The sequence below is a fragment of the Styela clava genome, chromosome 6, assembly GCF_964204865.1.
Source record: "Styela clava chromosome 6, kaStyClav1.hap1.2, whole genome shotgun sequence".
NCBI classification, from domain to species: domain Eukaryota; kingdom Metazoa; phylum Chordata; class Ascidiacea; order Stolidobranchia; family Styelidae; genus Styela; species Styela clava.
Genome location: NC_135255.1, coordinates 7,917,244 through 7,941,936, shown reverse-complemented (window position 1 = coordinate 7,941,936; position 24,693 = coordinate 7,917,244). Strand labels below are relative to the sequence as shown.

General features: G+C 34.3%; 1 protein-coding gene across 1 annotated transcript; it reads right to left on the bottom strand.

The window, feature by feature from the left end:
* Window positions 1-5,917: 5,917 nt before the first annotated feature.
* Window positions 5,918-24,364, bottom strand: LOC120331294 (ornithine decarboxylase 1-like). Its single transcript, XM_078113951.1, has 12 exons — window positions 24,296-24,364; window positions 23,657-23,713; window positions 10,747-10,767; window positions 9,462-9,635; window positions 8,964-9,136; window positions 8,072-8,206; window positions 7,504-7,669; window positions 7,140-7,278; window positions 6,835-6,950; window positions 6,593-6,713; window positions 6,424-6,511; window positions 5,918-6,241 (listed from the first exon to the last, which is right to left on the bottom strand). Exons 1-12 carry the CDS (start codon window positions 24,329-24,331, stop codon window positions 6,187-6,189), a joined length of 1,281 nt encoding a protein of 426 aa, XP_077970077.1. The 5' UTR covers window positions 24,332-24,364; the 3' UTR covers window positions 5,918-6,186.
* Between the last annotated feature and the right edge of the window lie 329 nt (window positions 24,365-24,693).

Below are 24,693 nucleotides of genomic sequence, written 5' to 3'. Positions count from 1 at the left end.
ATAATTGTTAATGATCAAATAATACAAAATGGTGTAGACAGATTCAAAGAGAGTTTTATTTTGTTTGTTTGTTGATTAGTGCTCACTGATCACCCTTTAATTAACGAGAATAAGCTGTGAACATTGGGAGAAATTTTAGTGACAACCAAAACGAAAAACATGTCAGTTTCAAATATCGGTATTAAATGAATTGTAATGTGCTCCAGATGTTAAATTAAGGTGTTACCATAATTTAAAAAAAAAAATTGGGGTGATACGGTATATATCGGGCCCAGTAAAATCGAGAATAAATTAAAAGCAATAGCTTTCTTCTACCATTAAGTTCCATCAATGGCAAAGAGAATAGATTTTTCCTCAATAACCCGACAAGCCAACATCAATAAGGCAAAATATTCTATATGTACTTTTCAAGTCCTATAACAAACACATGATCCATCCTCACCGATTTGAAAATATTAGAATCGATTATGCATCAACAGACGTAAAAAATACAGGATAAAGTCAACTATACAATACTTTTCCAAATGTGATCAGATAAAACAAACTTTAAATGCATAATGTTAAATGTTCATTGTTCACGAATGGGGAATTACAAAATGGGTTATTCAATTAAATATGGTTTATATATTTACATGCCTGGTAGTATATTTACTCATAGTTGAAAAATATTTTAAAATGAAAAGATAACTGGTAATGAATGATGCAACTTCCTGATCTCTTCATTCTAGGAATATATTATACACATGCAATTACTTTGATGTCGTAATTAGAATACTACTAGCATCAATATATTATAAAGCAGGGCCACTCAACTGTCGGACTGCGGTCCGAATCAGGACCTTTCGAGTATTTGGTTCGAATCGCACCTAATTCTTCATTTTGGATCATTAGCCCCACTTTTGAAGTTCCCTTTTATAAAATCACTTTTATAGTTTTGAAAATATATAAATCACTGATCCAGTTTCACACCAAAAATTGATACAAATAAGTCAAAAATAAAAAAGCACGGTTGCTAATCTATAAACCTTCTGCTATATTCCCACAATTTGCAAAATTCTATAAATTGAATTCATCACAATTGTACTGTACAAATATAACGATAATACAAATTCAAGATAAGTGATGATCAAGTAACCCAAACGTGCAAAAATATTAATGAGGTTAATAATAAGTAACACACAACTTCTAACTCGAATGATACTCATTATAAGTAAAAGCTGATTCATTCCAATCATATATAATAAGTGTATTGTGGTTTGTAGTAAGTTTCACCCATAGTGTATTTATTGTCATCTTCATATTATATGCTCCATCGCCCTAGGCTGCAGCATAGAAACTAACTTATGTTAAAACGAAATATCGATCTAATTTGAAAGAGATGGAACCAGTACTGAGATCCACTATCATCGAAATAGAGCCAGGATTTGGTCTTTTACGCGAGAATATGCAAGCACATTGTTCTCATTAAAGTTCCTGGGGGCCGTGGAAAAATTTAGCCGTTCCAAGTATTTCGCAATGAATAAAGATTGAAGAACAACTGAGCTATGTTTGCCTCCGCTCGCTAATAAAATCTGACAATCTCTTTGGAGGTAGACTCAATGAATCACACATGTAATGCACTAGTTTATTACTCAACTAAAAAGAGCATGTAGTTTGTAAGTGACCCATTCTTTAGTTTATATGATTCAAAAACTTTGATCATGATCGACAAGAGACTAATAGGACGATATATAATAGGATCATTCGACAATCGATGTGTTTAACAGCGGAAACAACAATATTCAATTATAGCAATCTGGAAAGGAGAATCACACAAACATTTAATGATCAATTTCAATAGAACTGTTTGGCAATTGCGCGGGAAACCATGCTTGTTATCATCAAAACTTCATTAAATAACATCGGTATGTTTTGAAAAATCAACGAAATGTATACTGATTAAAACCAAGACCGCATTAAATTAAACTAAATTGGTGAACAATGTCTTCGCTTTGTCCATTGCCGAGTGTATTATTATTGGGCCGGTAGTGAGAAAATGGGTGGCAGAGTAGGCTACTGTTTTCTGGTTACTGAGTAGGCCTGGCAAATTATTCGAATGTCTAGTCGAATATTAGAATAGCAGTTTACAATTCGAATATCTGGTAAAACGGGGCGTGGACAATGTTTGAATAAGCATAATGTGCGCCACTGTTGCGGGAATATCAAGTTTAAGTGGGACGTTTCGTAAAATTTGAAACACCAATACAAATATTTAATGAAGTAACATTACAAAGATTTCTGGGCGAAAAGCCTATATACTGATTCATGATCAATATGCAGCACTACCAAGTCAATTTTATCAGAATTATTGACGAATACGCAGAGACGACATTTCCGAAATCTTATTAAACCCAGACATTTGATAAAAAAAATACAAACATAAAAGGACAACGAGTCCCAGGACCAGTACCAAAGATATTGTTGATATTTTATTTTACGCTGGCGATAAAGACGATCAAAGCAGACACGTAAGATAACAATCATGATGAAATTAATTCGCAAATTTAGGCTCTAAATTCATTCTTATAATTGCGCTCAGCGTTCGTCCTCAATGATCGCACAAATCTTTCGAGTTCGTCGAACAGAACGCTTAGTTCTGCGAGAAATAAAAAAAAAAACTGACGTATATGTCCACCAGGGTGCAAGACTTGACTTATATATATATATACGTAATAATAAGAACTGGTATTTGAATGTAGATAAATGGAAGGAATAATCACACCAAAATCAGAAACGTACCTAACTCTATATATTGATATATAACATAATAAAAACATAAAAAGACTGCCTACAAACTTTATAGGGCGAGCCGCAAAAACAGTTCGGCGGGCCGTGGGTTGGAGAGCCTTGCTTTATTACTAGCACGGAGTCAATCCGCGATCTGTGGAATCTGGGGCAAAAATACAAATGTCCATGGCATATCGAAATAAAATTGTTTGGATGAGTTGCAGTCAAATAACCTATATTCCTGAGAGGCGGAATCGTGAACTCGTGACATGTCATAAATTTTTTTCTACTGAGGTTGCAACAATACATGGTCAGAGTAGGTTGAACATGAATCAAGTAGGTGAAGGCGAGACAGGCCGATAATAAAGGACTATGTAATGTAGGGTTATTCGCATATCGTATTAAAATAAAATCCAGACTACAATATATATATTTATTCATGTTGAATTTTCGTTTAGTATGATATGTTTTACTTGGATATTATTTGCTGATAGCAATATTAGAGTACTTCGATATTCAGGGAGTCATGAGAGGGTTTAGATATGCGTATTATTGATTGAATAATTTCATTCTGCTGTGAATATACATTATTTTTTAGTGACGTTTTTATTTGTGGAGAAATGTTTTAATATGATATATATAAGGCACTTATATAAATCCAAATATGAGTAATGTGATTGTATTAATTAGTACGCAAATATAAGCATTTTTCACATTTTTATTTTCAGAAAACTAATTATTAATGCTAAGCTAACTATTTTTTTGGTGGAAAAAAAATATCCCCGGTAAAATATTATGGTTCAAAGTACCGTAGTATTTATATATTTCTTCATTGTCATTTATCAAATCACAACTGAAGTGCGGAATGCACCAGAATAGCTCCTTTTGCGCTGGAATCAGTTGATATCCTTCATCCGTAAACATATGATCTTTATTGCACTGAATTCAAGCTTCCATTGCGAGATATGGCATCTACGTCAGTTCTGTTGTTAGCGATCATAATAAACTTTGTAACGATAATGTAGGACAATTATTTGGTACAATGTCTTCTAGGTATGAATATATCGTTTGTGGGTGTTCATTTATATTTAAGCGCGATCTAAAAGCAATCTTCGCAAATTAAGTTGACTTAAAACTAGCCGAAACAGAGGTTCTCATTTTTTAGATACCAGTTGCAGTATCAATTGCGGTTTCGTTCATTTCAGCCATAACAGTTATTGGAGTGCCGATGGAAGTCTACATGTTTGGCACTGTGTTTATATGATACAACGTATCTCTTCTTATGACAAATGCTGTAGCATTGTTATATTACACTTCCGTGTTTCATAGGCTTCAGTTGAATCAGTGGGTGAAAAACCCGAAGTGGGCGACAGAGGGGCGATTGCACTTTCTCGAAGAGTCAGAATTATCACAAAGCATTTCACCTCGCTGGCGCTTTCGTTGGAAGGAGATCATATTGATGGAATCCTTTTTGTCATAATCTCAGAGTTCTCTAATCACCAGTTACTCTCATTCAGCGACGCAGCCAGGGGTTCGAACCACCACCTCCCTCTTTTGAAATTTTAGGGAGGTACGAAAGGTCGCTAATAACCCTTGCGATTTGCACGAGACAAATTTTGTTAAAATCGCAACAATCTCTCCTGTGTCCCAACCACAATCTTCTCCTTATCATATCTTTCAACAACAAGCTAATGATAGTTAATATTGATCGATGTTTACAGAAATCAACAACTTCTTCTGTAGGATGGTTTTTTTTCTCCTTATTTGCAATCATTGAATATTGTACTCGCAGAAATATTTTTCGGTTTTCAGGACACAATGATGATCAATTTGAAGACTAGCTAATTTAAACATAAAAAGGGTATACATCAACAAAACTTGCAGCCTGATGGATCATCCGTGATGAATATGAACTGGACCCAGTGATAAACAACTTCAATTAAATTTCCTTGTCTATAATCCATAACTTTGAAAAACCTACTTGAACCTTTAATAACCTATATATTCCCGTAACCGATTTTCCTACCTTTCGGTATTATACTGCCTGAATAATTAATCCTAATTATATTACCAGTACTTTTATTGATTAATAGTATTTAGAATAATTTGGACATTAATTTGGCTAGTTTCGGCTTCTATTTGGTGATTGAAGCAGGTTTAGCCTACCTCTTCATACATCCAACATGGCAATTCTGGTTGGGCAATTTGTCATTAGGTGACTCCAATTATAATCAGCTTGACGAGATCTTTTAAGGAATATTTTTCCATCCACAGTATATAACTCTTGTTGACTAATTCAGTTTCCAATTTGGCAATCCTAATAACATTTATTAATTTGGTGTGGCAAAAATTTTACTCGTTTTATTTTAATTTCATTTGTTGGTATATATTTTTTTCTTTTTTTCTCATGTCTCGGTGATTGTGTGTGTTTGCCCTCCCGATTCTATAACCAGTTTTATTTAATTTGTTTTCATCAATATGCAATTTGTCAAAAGTTAAATACCTAACGCGACCGCGGAACCGTCACAAGGTGCGCAAGGTTTTCTTTTCATGGCGTCATCACACACATCTTCAACCATTAGAAATTTCAAAGCGATTGGTCCGGTAGTTGATAAGTAAAGTAACTTTTTCACATCAGGGAGAAGAAGAAGAATGAATGACTAGCAACAACAACCTAATAACAAAACGATATATTTACATTTGTGGCCAGGAGAAGAATTATATTAACAATAAAGCAATTGGTCTGGTAGTTAAAGAGCAGTCTCAAATGTCAAAACCAACATGTCTCTAAACATCATTCACATTTAAACACAATTCACATAAAATAATTTGACCATTTGGAAATGCATCCCAAACTGTAGCAATTTAGTGCTTTCCAGTTTAATATAATTAACTGAATGTGATATATAATCCCGGTAAAATACAGCAATGCTCAGTAATTATTACTTCTTCTTCTTATTTTTTTATGTGATAGAATGGGCTCTTTTTGAGTCAAGATTTTTTGGACTCTGGAATTAAAAAATCGTTCGCCTGTCGATAAATTGATCCAATGTATTACGAATTGATATAGGTTAGGTCTAAATGGAATCTCATCAATCTATCTGGCGTTACACCGATGTCTTAATGGCTATAGAATTCCAAAATGAAATTTTACAGTGCCATACAGTGAAAAGGGAGAATTAAGAAATGGCCTACTGCCTGCTATACAACAAAATTACTCCATTTGTTATGAACTAAGTTGTCTTCAAAAGGAGACGAATTTGAATTTTCAACAGTTGAAAAAAGTTCGGGCACTTGCAGTACACTATTTTATTGTATAATAATTCATAACAATAAAAATTATTTAAACAATATAAACATAAACTATATAATTCTGTTTGATTCTTTTCTTTTATCACATGGCAACTTTTGACAATCTTCTTATCTCTTCAATAATGTTTCGGCTTTTTCATTCATGAGGGACCAAAATATCGCCCTGAATTAAAATAAAATACCGTTACATATAATAATTTGCGATAAGTTCAAACTAGTGGAACGTTCGATCTTTTGTTTGTCATCAACTGCTCTTTGTCCCTCAAAGTATCTATTTGTGTGAAAAATAAAATCTTTATATTAGTTTGAACATAAGAGGGAATTCAGGATAAAATCAGTACTAACTCATTTTCTGTTGAAACAATGTTGTAAAATGCTGTTGTTTTGAATCCGTTAAAACCACTTGAACGTGCAAAAGTATAAGCTCCGGCATCTGTTTAATAAAGAAATAAACATGGCGTTTTGTCAAAAAATCTTATTGTCTGCAAGTTCGCTTTCGGGTGGTGTATATTACCTTTCCAAAATAGCCAGTCGTCGTAGTCCAATTTTGGCACCAACATCCTCATAGATATAGCGCGACTTCCGCAACTTGGACCCCACAACAAAGCATAATGGCGATCCTTGTCTGCTTTTTCCTAGGATGAAAATACCGTGTATTTTTGTTACTTAGACAAAAAGAATCGCCAAATATCTGTACTCAGAAATCGCGGACTATAACTGCAAACAATGAGGATAATATATATTACGATATACTACCTCCGGAACATAAGGAGTTAACTCTCCTGGTAAACTCCCATGCGAAAACTGCAGAGATCCGAAGATTCCATCATTGATAGTGTATTCAACATCCACATTAGGTTTTTTTGTGTGCTCTAGGATATATATATATATATATATATACATTATGTAAACTCGAAATTAAGTCCCTTTGCGACAGTATGTGCTCAATTCTCTGCATTAATTAAGGTATCAACAAATTCGATAAAGTTGCGCATGGTTGATATGGAGATCATTTAAATAATCGACTTTTAACTGATAGATATTTTCATAAAATCACTTACCCCGTTTTTTTATCACTTTTGTTGCCAAAACAAACGCGGTTGCGGCATAATATCTTCCCGGCTCCGCTATAACTCTCAAATTATCAAATATTTCAAAGGGAAAATATTTTTCTAACGAGGCATTCACGGTCGACGCTATCTGAAAACACTTTGTATTTTACGTGCAAACATGGAGAGTTGTAGAATTAGTACAAAACAAACCATTAACATAACATTAAAACGTGGATATGTGATGCGAAAAGATGATAGGTGCGCCACAAAAGAAAAGTGAAGAGTAGGGAGAAATCAAAGGATATAAGCCATCAAAAGTGACAAAGAGTAATGGAAAAACAACTTGGCGGAAGTAAAATTTAAATTTGTATACTTTCTCAATGGACAAAGCGGATCCAAAAAGTCCAGGAAAGCCTCCTCCAATATCCAAAATAACAAAATTCATTTCAAATGTTTTTCCGTAATCAAACAGTTCTCTTGCTTGTTTAATTGTTTCATCGTATGAATTTGCATCAAGGCATCCACTACCAACATGAAAACTAAATTGAAGTAATCATTGAGTTATTATTCTATAACATTATTTTGCATAACTATCTGAAGATGTTTTCGTTGCAATTGCTATTAAAGAGTTAATCAAAACGAGAAACCGGATTTCAATATCCAAAAAATATATGTATAACAAACAGCATACGAATTATATCAAAATTACTATAAAATCGGGCCTATCGACATATATTTTGTTACTAATTGAATGCTAGTTATTTTTATTTTTGAGTTCTACATTTACATTAATGTGAATTATTAATCCAAGCACAGTTAAAGTCTTTGAGCTACATATAGGATAGCCTAGTAGCTCAAACACAAATGAAATTAATCGAATTCCAATTCTGATGACTTTCTATAATAATCAAATATCAAGAATTAATTGATAGTTGTACTACCTTATTCCTATTATCTTCATCTTGGTTAAGTGTGCAACGCTGATAAGATGTCGAGATTCTTCCATTGTTGCACCAAATTTGCCAAAGAGAGGAAGCTCGGCTATTGGATTTTCGACCATTATTCGTAAAATCAACCTTGAAATTACAACAGCGTATAAAGTAGTAGTGAATATCACGTTACTCGATTTTTAGCTAACGTTTGTTAAAATATATTTACACGATACGTCCTTCCCATGTTTTTATCTATATGTAGGGCTGCCAAGCCTGCCTTCGATATGATCTCAAAAATAAGGACATCAGGGAAACATAATAATAGAATAACGAATAACGAAATGTAATAAACAAAATGTATTCATCCCAGTGCGACCAGTGTCTAACCATACTTTGTGCACCAGGATTTGCTCCAGCAGTTCTTTATTCTTAGAAACAATCTGCTCCATCTCACTTTTATTAAGTTATATTTTGATTCAAGTTACACGAACTGATTTTGATCGGAAGGGTATTGTTTTGTCATTGTGTCAATCAATTTGCTGTCATTATGTAATGAACGCGCATAGCAATCAATGAGGTCGTAAAAAAGCAGTGCCTGGTATGAAAATATTTACCCATAAAATAAGGACAAAAATAAGGACACATGTTAAAATAAGGACGTTTCTTAGAAATAAGAACAAAAATATTTTCTAAGACAAAACCTTCAAAATAAGGACAAATTTTATTTTTTCTTTTATGTCATTTTTCATCCTATCCTGCGTATATTTTGAATACTAAATGCTTGATTTTATCGGTACCTGATTATGATTTTTTAACAAAATCTTTAAAATTATATTTAATTATTAATTATTCAATTATAATTGTATACAAATTGATATAAAAGCTGAAAATGTAAACCTACTCTGAATCTGGGAAATGTTCCTTGATTTTGTGAAGTTCCTGTTCACTGTCGAATACCAACATTTTTACTCCTTTCTCTCTTGCATGAATAATATGTGAGACTGATTTTGTCGGGTTGGCAAAAATGATAGAATCCGGAGTTGATCCATTGTTTAATACTAAATCAATTTCTTCCTTATGAAATAAAATCAAGATAATTTAGGTAATACACTTCAAGAAGTCATATATACTTTTCCTGTTATAATATTGTTAGATGGGAAAAGTCTCATCTGACTTTGTAATCACAAGAATACAAGTGTCTTATCAATATTTGTACCGCGCTCGGATTCTGCGTTTCAGCAGACAATTCCTCGTACCCCTCGTGTGGTTATACTAACCTATTTATGTACTCTTACTGACATACACCTATATAGTGATTATAAATATCAAGGTAATGGTTTTAGAATAGCATTATACTTACAAGTTTTACATAGTACATATCTGCAATTAGATTACCCACCTGACTTGCACAGTCAAATCCAACACCCATTGCAGATAAACACCTAATCATTGGTGGATATGGAGCGGCTTTCACTGCATAAAATGGAGACGTGTTGGGAAAAAACTCATTCCATCTCTTATGGCTCTTCGCAAGATCGCCGAAATCACATATATAGAAACTATCGTCAAAATTCTAATTGAAAAAACGTTTGAGAAGAATTAAAATATACGTATATATAATGTAACAAATTATCGTGTCCGAGTATCACCGATTCCTCCATTATGCAAGGATTCAAATGAATACTTGCTGGCCTAACGGTTGGGAGATACTCGTATATAAACATATACTGAACTCTGATTAATATATTGCTCTAGGGACGGTGGCCAACCGGTCAGAACCAAACAGCCGCATTTCGTACTTTATTTCCGCGAAGAGCCACATTATAAACAAGAACACGCACGAACATCAGATATATTTACCTTTATTAAGCTGTGCTTGGATGCTAGTCTAATTTAAATGTCACTAACCAACATGATTATGACATGAATTTACAAGCCATTTATTGTTATGCATGCTAATTGGTGGGACTTTTAACATTCCTTAGGCTTACATTGAACAATTCCCTTTAAATTTGGCTTGTATGTCGTTGCAGCCAACCGGAGCAATTCTTTCACATTCAGAACAGATCAATGCTTTGATTTCACGTGTTTTAGGATGAAAAACACAATTTTACAGACGTATGTTGACCCAAACATTGACAATATGCTAAGCGCAGCTCGTTTGACATTGGCGTATTTTTTCATTGGCATAATTGTTCATAACTCAATGGTCACTTCCCTTAAAACACATTTCAGTTGGTTTTGCTCATAAAGATCGATCATCTTCAACTCAGTTGCAGTTGCTCTAGCTGAGACTAGACTAGAGACTATCCGAGACTCTCGTTTGCCCCCGAACACGTTTTATAATATGTTTAATCGAATCGTGATGAATCGTATTTTGCAAGTTATTTTTTCCTTAAAATAACCAAGGCGAAAAGAGCCACATAAAACCGGAGCAAGAGCCGCGGGTTGGCCAGCCCAATTCTATGCAAATCAAGTTTGTAAATTTGTTATTTAACTCATGTTACAACGTAGTTTAGTAGTGGTCACTACTATTCTCTCATATTGAAATGTAATTGAAATACGCTTCAGGATCAGCTTAGACATTATTAAGCATAAAGTTCAAAACTAAGACTGGAGTCATTTTTTTAATTTGTTCATTTATCTTAACATGAAAATTCAATATAACAGCATAGTAGACTTACTTTTCGGCCTGCAGAAAACTTGAGTGGGGTTGGTAACGTGATATCCATATACAGCCAAAAATATCCATATAGCGCCAACTAAATATCCATATAGCGCCAACTAAATATCCATATAGCGCCAACTAAATATCCATATACAGCCAACTAATATCCAAATACAGCCATTTTGGTGATATCCATATACAGCCAACTAATATCCAAATACAGCCAATTAGATACACATATGATATAATAAGTGTGTTAGGGTAAGGGTTTTAAAAATAACTCTCAGAAACTCCAAAACGGCTTTTTGACGAAGTTACTTATATATGTGTAAAATATACGTAATAAATTATTGTGATATTAGCATCATTTAGTCTCTATTGTGACAAGTGAGTCTCTACATGTTATTTGTTCGAAGCGTACAATGTCAGCCTCTCGTGGTGCATGAATAGCCTACATACTACAGCTTGCAATCCATAATGCCCCAAGATAGAGCTCCACAACAGTTTATTGTGATAACATGCGAAATGTGTTGCTGCCAACGACGACATTGAAAATCTCTTATCAGTGAACTATTCTTTGGTTATTTTTATAACGAAATAGTCAAATTAAAGTTTGGTGCAAACTATCATTACAGTACGTTACATATTGATTATTCGAGAAAGCATCGCCAGATGATGTTTATAAGATGAGACCATCCATACTCGTTGACGCATTGAAGTAGTGTGCGTACGCCTACAGAAACTCCACGACGGCTATTGATGAAATATAAAAAATGACTTGCAACCAGCAGAAAGTAGATATAATAATGATATGAACATCATTCCATGATATAAACATCATTCACCGGTAAGCCTTTACATTTTGCCTGTGCAAAATAAGACATAAAGTCGCCAGTGCATAAAAGAAAGAAAAAATTAAAAATAAATGTTAAGCTATCAGTTAGTTAAATAAAAAACGATTCAACTGAAAATGTCATTTATTATATGCAAAGACCAGAAAAATATGGAAATGTCATTGACAAGAGAATGAAACGGTAGTAATGCTGAAAAAGGGTATATATGGAACAATCCTAACCAATAAAAAGCATAGCAATTTAGATGCCGTAAAGCAGCGGTTCTTAATGTGATGAGATGCCTTTTGTAAAAACTCTCCGTGCATGCGACGCAGTAGTGAGAAAATATTTGAAAACGAAATGATAGAAACACTGAAAATCGAGTTTGGTTAGCTTTATTAGACGTGAGGACTTAACGATGTTATGATATATCTCTTAGATAAACCGTTTGTATCGTTTTCAGTACAAGCTGAATATTCGTTATTCAGGAAAATTCACAAAAATTTCAGTTTAATTGAACTTATCTTACAGTGAACTCGGAAAGTAACATTGTGGTTTGATTTTATCAGTAATTATTGATTACAGTTGTGTAATAGTTTATTTAAATACTCATACAGTCAGTAGAGTATGACTTGCGAATTGAATATTTGTGCGACGTAAAATTAAAATGACTTGTCAGTGCGCCGTGTCGCACCATTCGAAAACTCCTGCTGTAAAGAAATAGGACAATAATTTAAAGCATTAAAATGACACAACATTAGTCTACGAAATAAATGACGGCAAGATTTGATAATTACACAATTTAATTGTTAGCTTGTACTTGCAACTTGATTTTGAGAAAGTTATTTTCATTACATGTGAAAATATTAAATGTACAATCATACTGACTTATTAAGAACTAACTTGTCAATTATTGGAAAACACTGCCACTGCTCGGGTAACAGTTTTCGATTCAATTTAACATTCCTTAGAATGAATCTCCCATATTTTTTGAATTCTTTTGCATGTGCTTGGCTGGCTATTGTTACCGGCACCATGACATGGGCCATTTCATGCATAATCGTGTGAAAGATTACTGAAATATCAAGCTTATCCGGCTCCAAAATTAAAATTATGAATTTGTCCAGGTCGATTTTATATGTAACGCCTGTCGAAATTTTGGAGTTGTTGCCACTTAATTTGCTATATGTCTCGTTGGAAACACATCCAATTTTGTTGTCACCTGTGGGCAAGGCTGTATATGGAAATAGGTCACGGATGCTATTGTAGATTGACACTACCAACGGCGTGTCATGGTGAGATGATATGGCATCTTGCCAAGTTTTCAAATCCTCCATTTTTTTTGAATCTTCAACTGAATAACTACGACAATTCCGACATTTCCAGTTCTGGTTCCGGAATTCGTCAGTTTCGCATTTTTTATGAAACATTTTCTCACACACTGTGCACTCTAATGTTCCAGATCCATCACAAGGCATCCTGCAATGGCAAAATACTTTGCAAGTCCACCGAAGGGATGTTTTGGGTACTCGGGTAGAATGTATTTCAGGATTAATGTGACTCCAAAAAACGTCGATATCATTTTGAATAAATGCCATTTCGAGCCCTTCATTAAATTTATTGCTATACGTCAGTAAACAGGGATCCACATTTTTGCAAATCGCTAGTGCGTTGGCTATAGCGAAATACCCACATTCATTTGCTCGCTGCTGTTGAACAGCCATCACTTCAATTGTGATGCTGTCACTATTGGTCCCACAGAGCTGACAAACTGCTGTTTGCACGATTTCAGGATAATTACTCGATAAAAGACTGTCATACACTGATGCATGATTTTTTTCAGAAAACTGGTCCGAAATAGTTATCCAGTGATTTTTTCTGATGTTTATTATTTGAACAAAGGTATTACAGGATTTTATCGGGAATCCTTCCACTGTCGATATTATTACATCCTTCAGTCCTGATAAATGACGATATTTTATTTTCATTAACGCCATTGCTGCATTTATAATTCTATCATTTAAAAATAATTTATCCCGTATAATTTGTTGGTCAATCAAATCCAAATGAAGACATTCCAACCAATGATTGCTAAGAAATGGATTTATTTCCAACAGAGAATCCTCTGGGGGTTTATCGAATTTTGTGCGGTCAAATCCGTTATCAATGAAATCTAATAAATGTTTTCCAATTGGTCTTTCTATTTGTTTAGTTTCACCCAAAAGACTATCTTCGTCTGTTGAGTACATTTTTGTGTTGTTTTCAAGTTCGTCATTTTCTTGCTCGGTTGTAGACACATCGAATACACTGTTTGTCTTCTCCCGTGAAAGTTGTTTTCCTACTGCAACGTTCAAATATACTTCGTTAAGTAGGTCATTTTTATTTTGTTTCAACGAAAAATCCTCCGTTGTGTTATCCATAGATTGTGTCAAATTTGCTTTATTCAGTCTACATACATTTTGTAATATTTTTTCCTCTTTGGCTTCAGTCGAAATTTTTTTTCCGTCTCTTTGCAATTCTTGTTCAATTCCAGCCTGAGTTGATGTAATGTAATCACTTCTAAATGGGCATGTGACATCTTTTTTTATTTTCGTTTTTGTTTTACTGCTTTCATATGTATCGACAGTCTGGAGATACCATCTACCCAGACTATCCACATGCAAATCACTATTGCTGTGTTTTTTCAAGCTGTTGGCCAATTTCATATTTATCAAATGATTATGGTTATCAATTATCGAACGGAACAGATAAATATGATTCACCGGCTCCATTTGATTTAAAAATCTATTATCCTTATTAAATATTGCATTTAATTGTTCCACAACTTGTGTATTAAGGAAACCATTCAGTTCCGGGACGAAGGTTATTCTACGTAGTATTTCTTTTTTCTTGGTTACATTTTTTTCGTGCAGTCTGTCATATAAACACATATAAAGAGATTTACCACTAACAGGGTGCACTCCTTCGGTATATTGCTCTTTTTGTGCACTTGTTTCAAAAATCCAAGGCATTGAGATGGAAAGACGTTTATCTTCGGCAGCTTTTATGTTTTCTTGAGTTGGCTCACATAGCATTCCATCGTGTGGTGAAAACATAGATATCTTTCGTTTGTTACCATGCGCAACGACCATATTTGCCATATCAATTATGACAATATTCGGTTGATATTTGAATGACAAAAGTATATCAACAAAGTCGCGAGGACTTTCGGCGCGCATAACAAACTTAAGAGCATAAACAACTCCATGAGCGCAAGTACAAGAAACCCAGCCACCAGAACAGCCCCAAAGCTTGGAAAAAGCTTTTTTAAATTCTTCATGGTCTTTTGCAATTCGATCTCGTATGGCTAAAATTATGTCCAGCTTACCGCCCTTTGGGACATTTCCAAGTAAATGTTTACCAAATTTGAATACGTCTTTTGACGAGTAGCTATGTAATATTTCTAAAAGTCTTTCTTCCGTTATATCCCTACAATCGCTCTCCATTAAACCATTTTTCTTTGAAACCTTCCGATGTTCCGTATTCAATATTTCCACCCCTGTTCTAGTGTATTTTCCGATAAATGGCGCCCATTCAAGCAAATTAGGAGTTATTTGAATACTTGGTATATTCCTCGGATAAAATCCTCGAATAAGCATATTCATCTCCACATTTTCCCAGAAACTTTGACAATTGACAGTGTCGGCCTTGTCTTCGTCGTATTGATCGGGCACAGATAACGACGTGGCTGGACATTTAAAATTTACTTTTTTGTTAAGATCCATGACTACTAATGTGGGATGGTACCCACAAATACCACAGTGGAACAAATACAAGTGGTCACTATTCAGGCTATCAAAATGCAAAAAAGCATTCACAATTTTTTGAGAATTTAATTCAGTCCCGATTCGCGAAGAAAGAGCGTTAACAAAACTTCCAATGGGCAAATGCTGCATGAGAAACTCTTTGATAAAATAGCAAATTTCAAGTGACATAAAGAAAATATCATTGAAATTATGCAATCCGTCAGTAAATTCTTGGTAGCGATAACACACTTTGCATTTTGGGCATTCTTTGTAATAAGTTGATATATCACCAAGAAGTTCAGTCATTGTTAATATTTTTGCATGTTTTGAGATCAAAATCGGTTTTTGTAAATCTGAATCACAATAAAAGCATTTGACTTCGACTGGAATATACGTCGTGGGATATATCGTTCTGGATGCACGATTGTTGGCCGAATGTGGTATAAGTTTTTGTTCTTTTAAATACTGGCACATTTTTTCTAGAATTTGTGTATCGATGGGTGGATAATACTTTAGAGAAATGTTTTGGTGCTGAACATTGACTGTTTCATCATTATCTTTGATTCTAGGTTCTCTAAAACCTTCAAATAAGTTATTTTGAACTAAATACCACATACAAACACATTTGTGTACGCACGAATGCTTTCTTTTGCAGCATCTACAATCCAGGTTACCTTCTTGAATATCGGCTGTGAGGATAATTCTACCAAATTTGGAATAATAGTGATATTCACCATTGTATAACGAAAACATGATAAATCTTGTTGATTCGTGTATTGCGTAAAGCAATTTTGATTTGTTATTTAATGCCATCTTTTTGAGATCTAGACATTGTTCTATTTTCGTAGGCTTGATAATTTTGTATTTGCCGTCAATCGATAGTTCGGATAAATAAGTGTCATTTAGTGTCTCTGATTCTGGATACTTTGTATCAACACCCACAAGCCTCAAATGTCTGCACTCTGCACCAGTCATGCCACTGCGCCATGCCATATACATGTAATCTCGGCAGGCAGAGTCTTCACAGTCAACACCAAAATCGAGCGAAATTTTCGATAAATTTTTCTTTATGTGTATGGGATAAAAGACTCCTCCTTTGGAGCTTCTTCGAACCATATACAAACCCCTTATTTTGTCGACGCAATACACGACATTTTCTATTTCTTTGTTATGAATATTTCGATAATGACGAGGCAAACTTCTGGAGCACATTTCCTTCCTGCACACTGGACAAGTAATCATTTTTTCAAGAACACGCCTTGATTTTTTCTCTGGTGCATAATCGCAAGCATCATTAAACTCTGTATTTGATTTGATATTCATTTCAATGGATCCATTATCACAGGCGACGTTTGTTTTATGATTCATCTCAATGGAATCATTATTACCTAAGGGGGGGTCATCTGGTGTATACTCGCAGACGTCGTTCAGCTCTATTTTTGGTTTAGTATTCATTCTAACGCCACCAGTTTTATTTACCGTGTGATTTTCCATGTGAACATGTAGCTGTTTTTCCCTTATTATTGTTCTGTTACATATCAGACAATGATAATGAGGTCTAAAATACCCCGAATGTCCGTGATTTAGTTTGCATTTCAGACATTTATAATGCTGATATATGACGGATTGTCTCGCATGTACTTCCTCAAAGTGTCTTTTGCAATGCGCATGGCCAGCACTTGCAGCTTTGCATAACAAACAGTGTAGATGATGATTGGGTTTCCTACTACAATCAGGTTCTTCACACAGTCGGAATCGAATCGCGTAAGTGTCATCCTCTTTTGAATCTTTATCTGGACCATTTGCAAAAAACCAAGGAGTTGTTCTGAATGATGAAAATAATTGTTGTAAATAATTAAATCATGGTCGCGTATAATCTTGGTTCTTAGAAGCAGTGATATTAGCATATTTGTTTGAATTTAGGTTGAGATTAAATCAAATCTACATTGTTCAGTTAGAAGAATGAATATATATATATATATATATATATATATATATATATATATATACATATATATGAATATTTCGATTCGGAATATTTTAGACTTTGACGATATAAATTACACCAACAAGTTGAATTTTGAATAATTACACACGTCAGCATATCACGGAAGCAAAGTATACCAAATAACCTTTTAGCGTAGCTAGTTTTTGACATCTTCAATCTTCAACCCGGATTCATATTCAAACAACCTTAAAATAGGAATATATTAGTTCACATGTAGGAAGCGATGAACCGCGGCGCGAAATCTATTATCTTGATTAAGAAGACTGATTATCTTGATTAAGAAGACCGCTACTTGTTGAACGAGTAAGATTCGATATCAATTTTTTTTGAGGTAAGGCAACTTCTCTAACTTTGTTGGTTTTTGGAGATAAACGACTGAATTCAAACCTATACTTTTGTGAGAATTTATTTTCCTAAAAATTCATGTATTAGTACCTGAAAAGTTTGGTTTTAAAATTGAAATGCTTTAAATAGGTAATTTAAAGTTCACCATTTATCAAACTCGATCTGGCATTCTCAATGTTGAAAATAACCACAATATTTATCGATAAGATTTCCAAACGAGAATATTGGTCGGAGACCAAAGACTTATCGATCGAAGATCGCTAATTAATTAATAACTCGCTAATTATTCGACATAATTCATCCAAAATTAATAGGCTTCTGGTCCGAGATATGATGAATGCACATGCAAAATTTGGAGCAGATTCAACCTCGCCTTCGTGAGATATCGCGTTCATCTAACAGACAAACAGACAAACAAACAGACAAATACCTTAAGATTATAAGTAATAAGAAATATGTATTGGATCGCAGTTTACTATTGCCAATAGGCCTACTTAACAAACTTTTCCGAAGTGTGCATCCCAGAAATTATGTCATTATTCAAACAAAATAATATTGCCACATAAATTTGAAGATTCCTATTGGGATTAGTATTTGCAACGAGAATATCGGTCGGAGACTGAAGAGCGATAATTAATTAATTAATAACCTGTTAATTATTGGACATAATTAACCCAAAATCAATAGGCTTCTGGTACGAGATATGATGCATGCACATGCAAATACCTATCAACATACTTACCGATCTTAAGATCGATAAGTAATGACTGTTAAAAACCAGGCATGATTGTGCAATTATTGTCGTACCAGTTATCTCGCTTGTTAAAAATGCCTATGTCATCCAGGGTACTCGGTACTCTCGAAGTATGCGAACCAAGATGGCGGACACCGGAACGTAGCATGTGTACCAAGTTAGGGTTTAGGCAATAATTTTATTTCAATTTCCTCTCATTTTAGTTCTATTGCGATTTCGGGGAATAACCAATTGACTCCCGTAGTATTTGTCTCTGAAATTATGGCATAACCCCTAACCTGGAACATATACTACGTTCCGGTGTCCGCCATCTTGGCTCAGTACTTCGGGAGTACACCTATAATTTTTGTAGGAAAAAGCATTGAACTTTTTAGTAGGTTGATAGTATTTCTAGATAACATTTTAATGTTGAACCTTTTTAATATTGAAATAGAATTGTTATTGACTTCAAAAACTATAGTTGGCGGGCTCTTAGGGCCTTTGATTCCTAATGAGTATAATCTGGAATACGCATGAATACCTTGGTGGTTTTTAGTGTTGTAATAATTCCTAACGGTGTAATACTAATTTGAATTTATCTGTGTATTCTATTAGATATGTTTGTTTTTCTTTTATTCCTTTTGAAGTAAGTAACTTGACATATGGGCCACAAGCATAGTTTAACTGACCGAGGAACTACAATTGTCACTAACGCTGCTGCAGATTATGGTATGAGCATCTTAAGCATAATACTCACTTCAATTCAGAATAAAGTAGAACAGTACACGATGAAGTCCAATCTTCGTATTTGTTATATCCAAGGAATCAGTAACATTCAATCGATATGCTGTTTTCAAAGTAATGATTCTTAAGTCCACACTCGTGTTCCTAGCCTGCTGTTTCCTCGAATCTTATCTATGTCGCCTATTCACGTTAATTTATTGCGTCATAGATGTATTCAAATACACGATTTACAGTTTCGACTACATTAAGCCTTTGAATATTCTAGTATTAAGATTTTATTCTTTCATTGTTGGACACTGTCCAATCATAGATTGGACATCATAGAATGGGGCCTATTAGATATTTTTTTTTCAGGAACTACGCGCACCGGCAGTTTTAGGTTTCATATATTCCACCAAACGTTGATTGATTATTTTATAGACAGATTATTGCCAATAGCCGAAAAATAGCTTTTTCAAATACGATTTTCAGTCATCACATTTCTTGTATTAGTAACGATCAGCTGTTGTGGGGTATTATGACATCATAGATTGGCGCCTATTGGATATTTCTGAGTCATGGTTTTGAAGAACTGAGTTGGGGCCTATTGGATATTTCTGAAGAACTGAGTTGGCGCCTATTGGATATTTCTGAAGAACTGAGTTGGCGCCTATTGGATATTTCTGAAAAACTGAGTTGGGGCCTATTGAATATTTCTGAAAAACTGAGTTGGGGCCTATTGGATATTTCTGAGTCATGGTTTTGAAGAACTGAGTTGGGGCCTATTGGATATTTTTGAAGAGCTGAGTTGGGGCCTATTGGATATTTCTGAAATACTACTCACTATTAGTTTTATGTCTGGTGTTTAATGATGCTCATATTATGATATTTTATTCCTTATATTTTACGCTTTTTACAAGTCATTTCTCATATTTCAATCGGAAGTTATTTTCGAGTTTTTGTACGCGTAACGGTAGTAGTAGTAGTATTTGATTTCGTCAACAATGTCGAAAAAGTTTACATACAACATTTAAAAATTATTTTCAAGGCTTTGAGACGAGGCTGTGACGATGCGACCGTTAGGTCATCGAGTCGGTCACAGCCTTTAAAAAAATATAAACTTACCTTTTTGTTAACGAAATTGAGCTAAAGTAACACGCCCTGAAAATAAATTAACACACAAGAGAGAAAAAAGGGAAACACAAAAAAATCAATTGAATAAGTTAAAACCATACTATGTCGGATGGCATATGCACAGTATATGAGATTTTCAGTCATCACATTACTTGTAGGCCTATTATTAACGATCAGATGTTGTGGGGTATTATGACATCATAGATTGGCGCCTATTGGATATTTCTGAGTCATGGTTTTGAAGAACTGAGTTGGGGATCTATTGGATATTTCTGAAGAACTGAGTTGGCGCCTATTGGATATTTCTGAAGAACTGAGTTGGCGCCTATTGGATATTTCTGAAAAACTGAGTTGGGGCCTATTGGATATTTCTGAAAAACTGAGTTGGGGCCTATTGGATATTTCTGAAATACTACTCACCATCAGTTTTATGTCTGGTGTTTAATGATGCTCATATTATGATATTTTATTCCTTATATTTTACGCTTTTTACAAGTCATTTCTCATATTTCAATCGGAAGTTATTTTCGAGTTTTTGTACGCGTAACGGTAGTAGTAGTAGTATTTTATTTCGATAACAATGTCAAAAAAGTTTACATACAACATCTAAAAATTATTTTCAAGGCTTTGAGACGAGGCTGTGACGATGCGACCGTTAGGTCATCGAGTCAGTCACAGCCTTTAAAAAAATATAAACTTACCATTTTGTTAACGAAATTGAGCTAAAGTAACACGCCCTGAAAATAAATTAACACACAAGAGAGAAAAAAAGGAAACACAAAAAAAATCAATTGAATAAGTTAAAACCATACTATGTCGGATGGCATATGCACAGTATATGATATTTTCAGTCATCACATTTCTTGTAGGCCTATTATTAACGATCAGATGTTGTGGGGTATTATGACATCATAGATTGGCGCCTATTGGATATTTCTGAGTCATGGTTTTGAAGAACTGAGTTGGGGCCTGTTGGATATTTCTGAAGAACTGAGTTGGCGCCTATTGGATATTTCTGAAAAACTGAGTTGGGGCCTATTGGATATTTCTGAAGAACTGAGTTGGCGCCTATTGGATATTTCTGAAAAACTGAGTTGGGGCCTATTGGATATTTCTGAAGAACTGGGTTGGGGCCTATTGGATATTTCTGAAAAACTGAGTTGGGGCCTATTGGATATTTCTGAAAAGCTGAGTTGGGGCCTATTGGATATTTCTGAAGAGCTGAGTTGGGGCCTATTGGATATTTCTGAAATACTACTCACCATCAGTGTTATGTCTGGTGTTTAATGATGCTCATATTATGATATTTTATTCCTTATATTTTACGCTTTTTACAAGTCATTTCACATATTTCAAACGGAAGTTATTTTCGAGTTTCTGTACGCGTAACGGTAGTATAGTATTTTATTTCGTCAACAATGTCAAAAAAGTTTACATACAACATTTAAAAATTATTTTCAAGGCTTTGAGACGAGGCTGTGACGATGCGACCGTTAGGTCATCGAGTCAGTCACAGCCTTTAAAAAAATATAAACTTACCATTTTGTTAACGAAATTGAGCTAAAGTAACACGCCCTGAAAATAAATTAACACACAAGAGAGAAAAAAAGGAAACAAAAAAAAATCAGTTGAATAAGTTAAAACCATACTATGTCGGATGGCATATGCACAGTATAACTCATGCCTAGTCCCAACTCTAAAAGGGAATAATGATCTTTTACAGTTAATTTTCTATAGTAGAGTCGTATATTTCACGAAAAAAAGGACTCCAGATTCGCTGATAATGCCAATTCTATATATATCATCGACTTGAAAATCGTCCTTTACATATTTTATTAGAGGAAAGTGTTTTAAGCATATATAGCTGAATAGAACTTTTAGCATACGGTATTAAAAAGTCGCTTGGGGGATTTTTAAATGTGAAAAAAATGTAAAATTAATGGTAATTTTCACACGCAACGTCGCGCATTAGAATGTTTACGTCTTTCTACGTGCATTTCCGTCGAAAAAATAACATTTTTTGCATTGAGGGGGCCTTTGAAGTGATAATTAGAGGTGTGACATCATCAAAATTGCCAATTGAAGCCTTGAACTTGAAAATTCTGTAAATACAATCATGAATTTTGGAGTAACCATTCTTGCTATAATAGTGGTTTTGGTCTTCTGTTGGAAAATAACACAAGTAAACGTTGAAATAAAAGTCAAATAATTAGGAATAATTATTAACCATCTACTAGAAACCATTCTTGCTATAATAGTGGTTTTGGTCTTCTGTTGGAAAATAACACAAAAAAAACGTTGAAATAAAAATTAATTAATTGGGAATAATTATTAACCCTCTACTAGACACAAAATCTCGCAAGTTCAAGGTTGTTCAATAGAAATTTTGTCGCATAGAAAAAATATTATTAAAGGAAAGTGTTTTAAACATATATAGCTGAATAGAACTTTAGCACATGGTATTAGTGGTAGTAGTCTCATCATACTAAATACAATGACGATTCGTCTTAACTTAAATAAACTGCAAGGTGTGCAATGATAGTTTCCGCCAAACGTTAATTTGATTAATTTCTATGCAGTTTATTGCCAGTAACCAAAGAATAGTTCACCGAAAAAAGTATTTCAGCGAGCACAATTATCACGCTATTCAAGATGTGGGGTATTATGACATCATATTTTGGAACCTTTGGATATTTCTCAAGTACTACGCACGTTGGCAGTATTTTATTTTCCACCAAGCGGTAATTCGATTAGTTGTTTGACAGTTTATCGCCATTAGCCAAGGAATAGTTCACTGAAAAGAGATTTTCAGCCAGCATATTTCTTGTGCAATGATCGACCACCTGTTTTAGGGTATATATTATGATATTAACGCTGGTAGTTTCGGCGGTGTGGCTCATCGTATTAAGCGTTAGGAATACGCTCGCCACCGCACCTCAGATTACTCTGCGTGGGTTCGTAGTTTCGAATCCCATGCGGGGATGGTTATGTGCGAAAGGATTGCTGAACTCGTTGCTGTCATAGGGTGGTTCAAGTAGCCACTTGTCGGTTATGGCTTCCCCCCCACCATGAAGTAGATGCTTCCGAAAACAACAATCGGCTTTCCTCTCTCCCGACATAAATATGTAAATCATATCCTATCTTGATGACTTTATTTATTTATTGATTTGGCTGTATTTGGATATTAGTTGGCTGTATATGGATATCACCAAAATGGCTGTATTTGGATATTAGTTGGCTGTATATGGATATTTAGTTGGCGCTATATGGATATTCAGTTGGCGCTATATGGATATTCAGTTGGCGCTATATGGATATTCTTGGCAGTATATGTATGGCACGTTACCAACCCTATCGGAAAACTTCGATATAGATTTTGCTGCTTTGTTCATTGTTATTCCTTCCAATACCTCTATGTCGTCCTGATAAAATATGATGAGTAATAATACAAAATAATATGGAGAACATGCCCAACAAGAAGTCGTACTTTAAAAGTCTTCAAAGCGTGAAAAATAAAATAACGACTACAGCAATTCGTTTGCATGGAAATATACCTTGATTAATAGTTTAGTATGTAAGTACTCAAATAGAACGAACATTTTCCAAAAAATGGTGCACAATGAATAATCACTAGTTTCCTACAGTAACGCGTGCACATAACCTCAAGGGTTGCATGTGGCATGTTTTTTCATAATAGACTCGAAGTTACAAAATGTATTCCATAAGTTTTCTGAAATCAAACCAAGCTGAGTTAAAAACTTTTATAAATACAGGTGAATTGCAGCATATAAATTGCATTTCCGCAATGTACAGAGCCAGTACGATTATATACAATCTATGGCCTATGGCCCTATGCCATATGTACAGATTTAAGTGGTATGTAAGGACAATTACTGAAGTCTCAACTGAGCTGAGCCGGTCGTAGGACTTGGATCAAATATACCAATCGTTTCTATGGCTTTCAACAGAATACAAGAACTTTTATATATATTTAAAATCCATACCTTTGTGCTTATGCGAAACTTCGTGTACTTCAACATTTTGGTGTCATGGAAATAAACACCTAAATAATTACCCAAATTTAACTATTCTGAAAAATCGAGTAATTAAAGTGAAAAAGCGATTCTCAGAGTTCAGACATACGAACGCAAAAGGTTAAAACCAACGTCAAAGTGTTTGGTTGACTCCGTGTTCGTGTTTTATTTTGCTATTTATAATTTAACATACTGACAGTTGAATGAGGTGACCAGTAAAAGATTACTCTTTTTCAATAAGTCGATTTAGATTCTCACTTTATCTCTTCGTGTATCTTTACTGGTATCCTATGTCGCAAAGTGAAGTTTATCATGAAATAGGCCCTAGCCCATATCTTATGCTATATATCTTATGCTATAAAACTTCA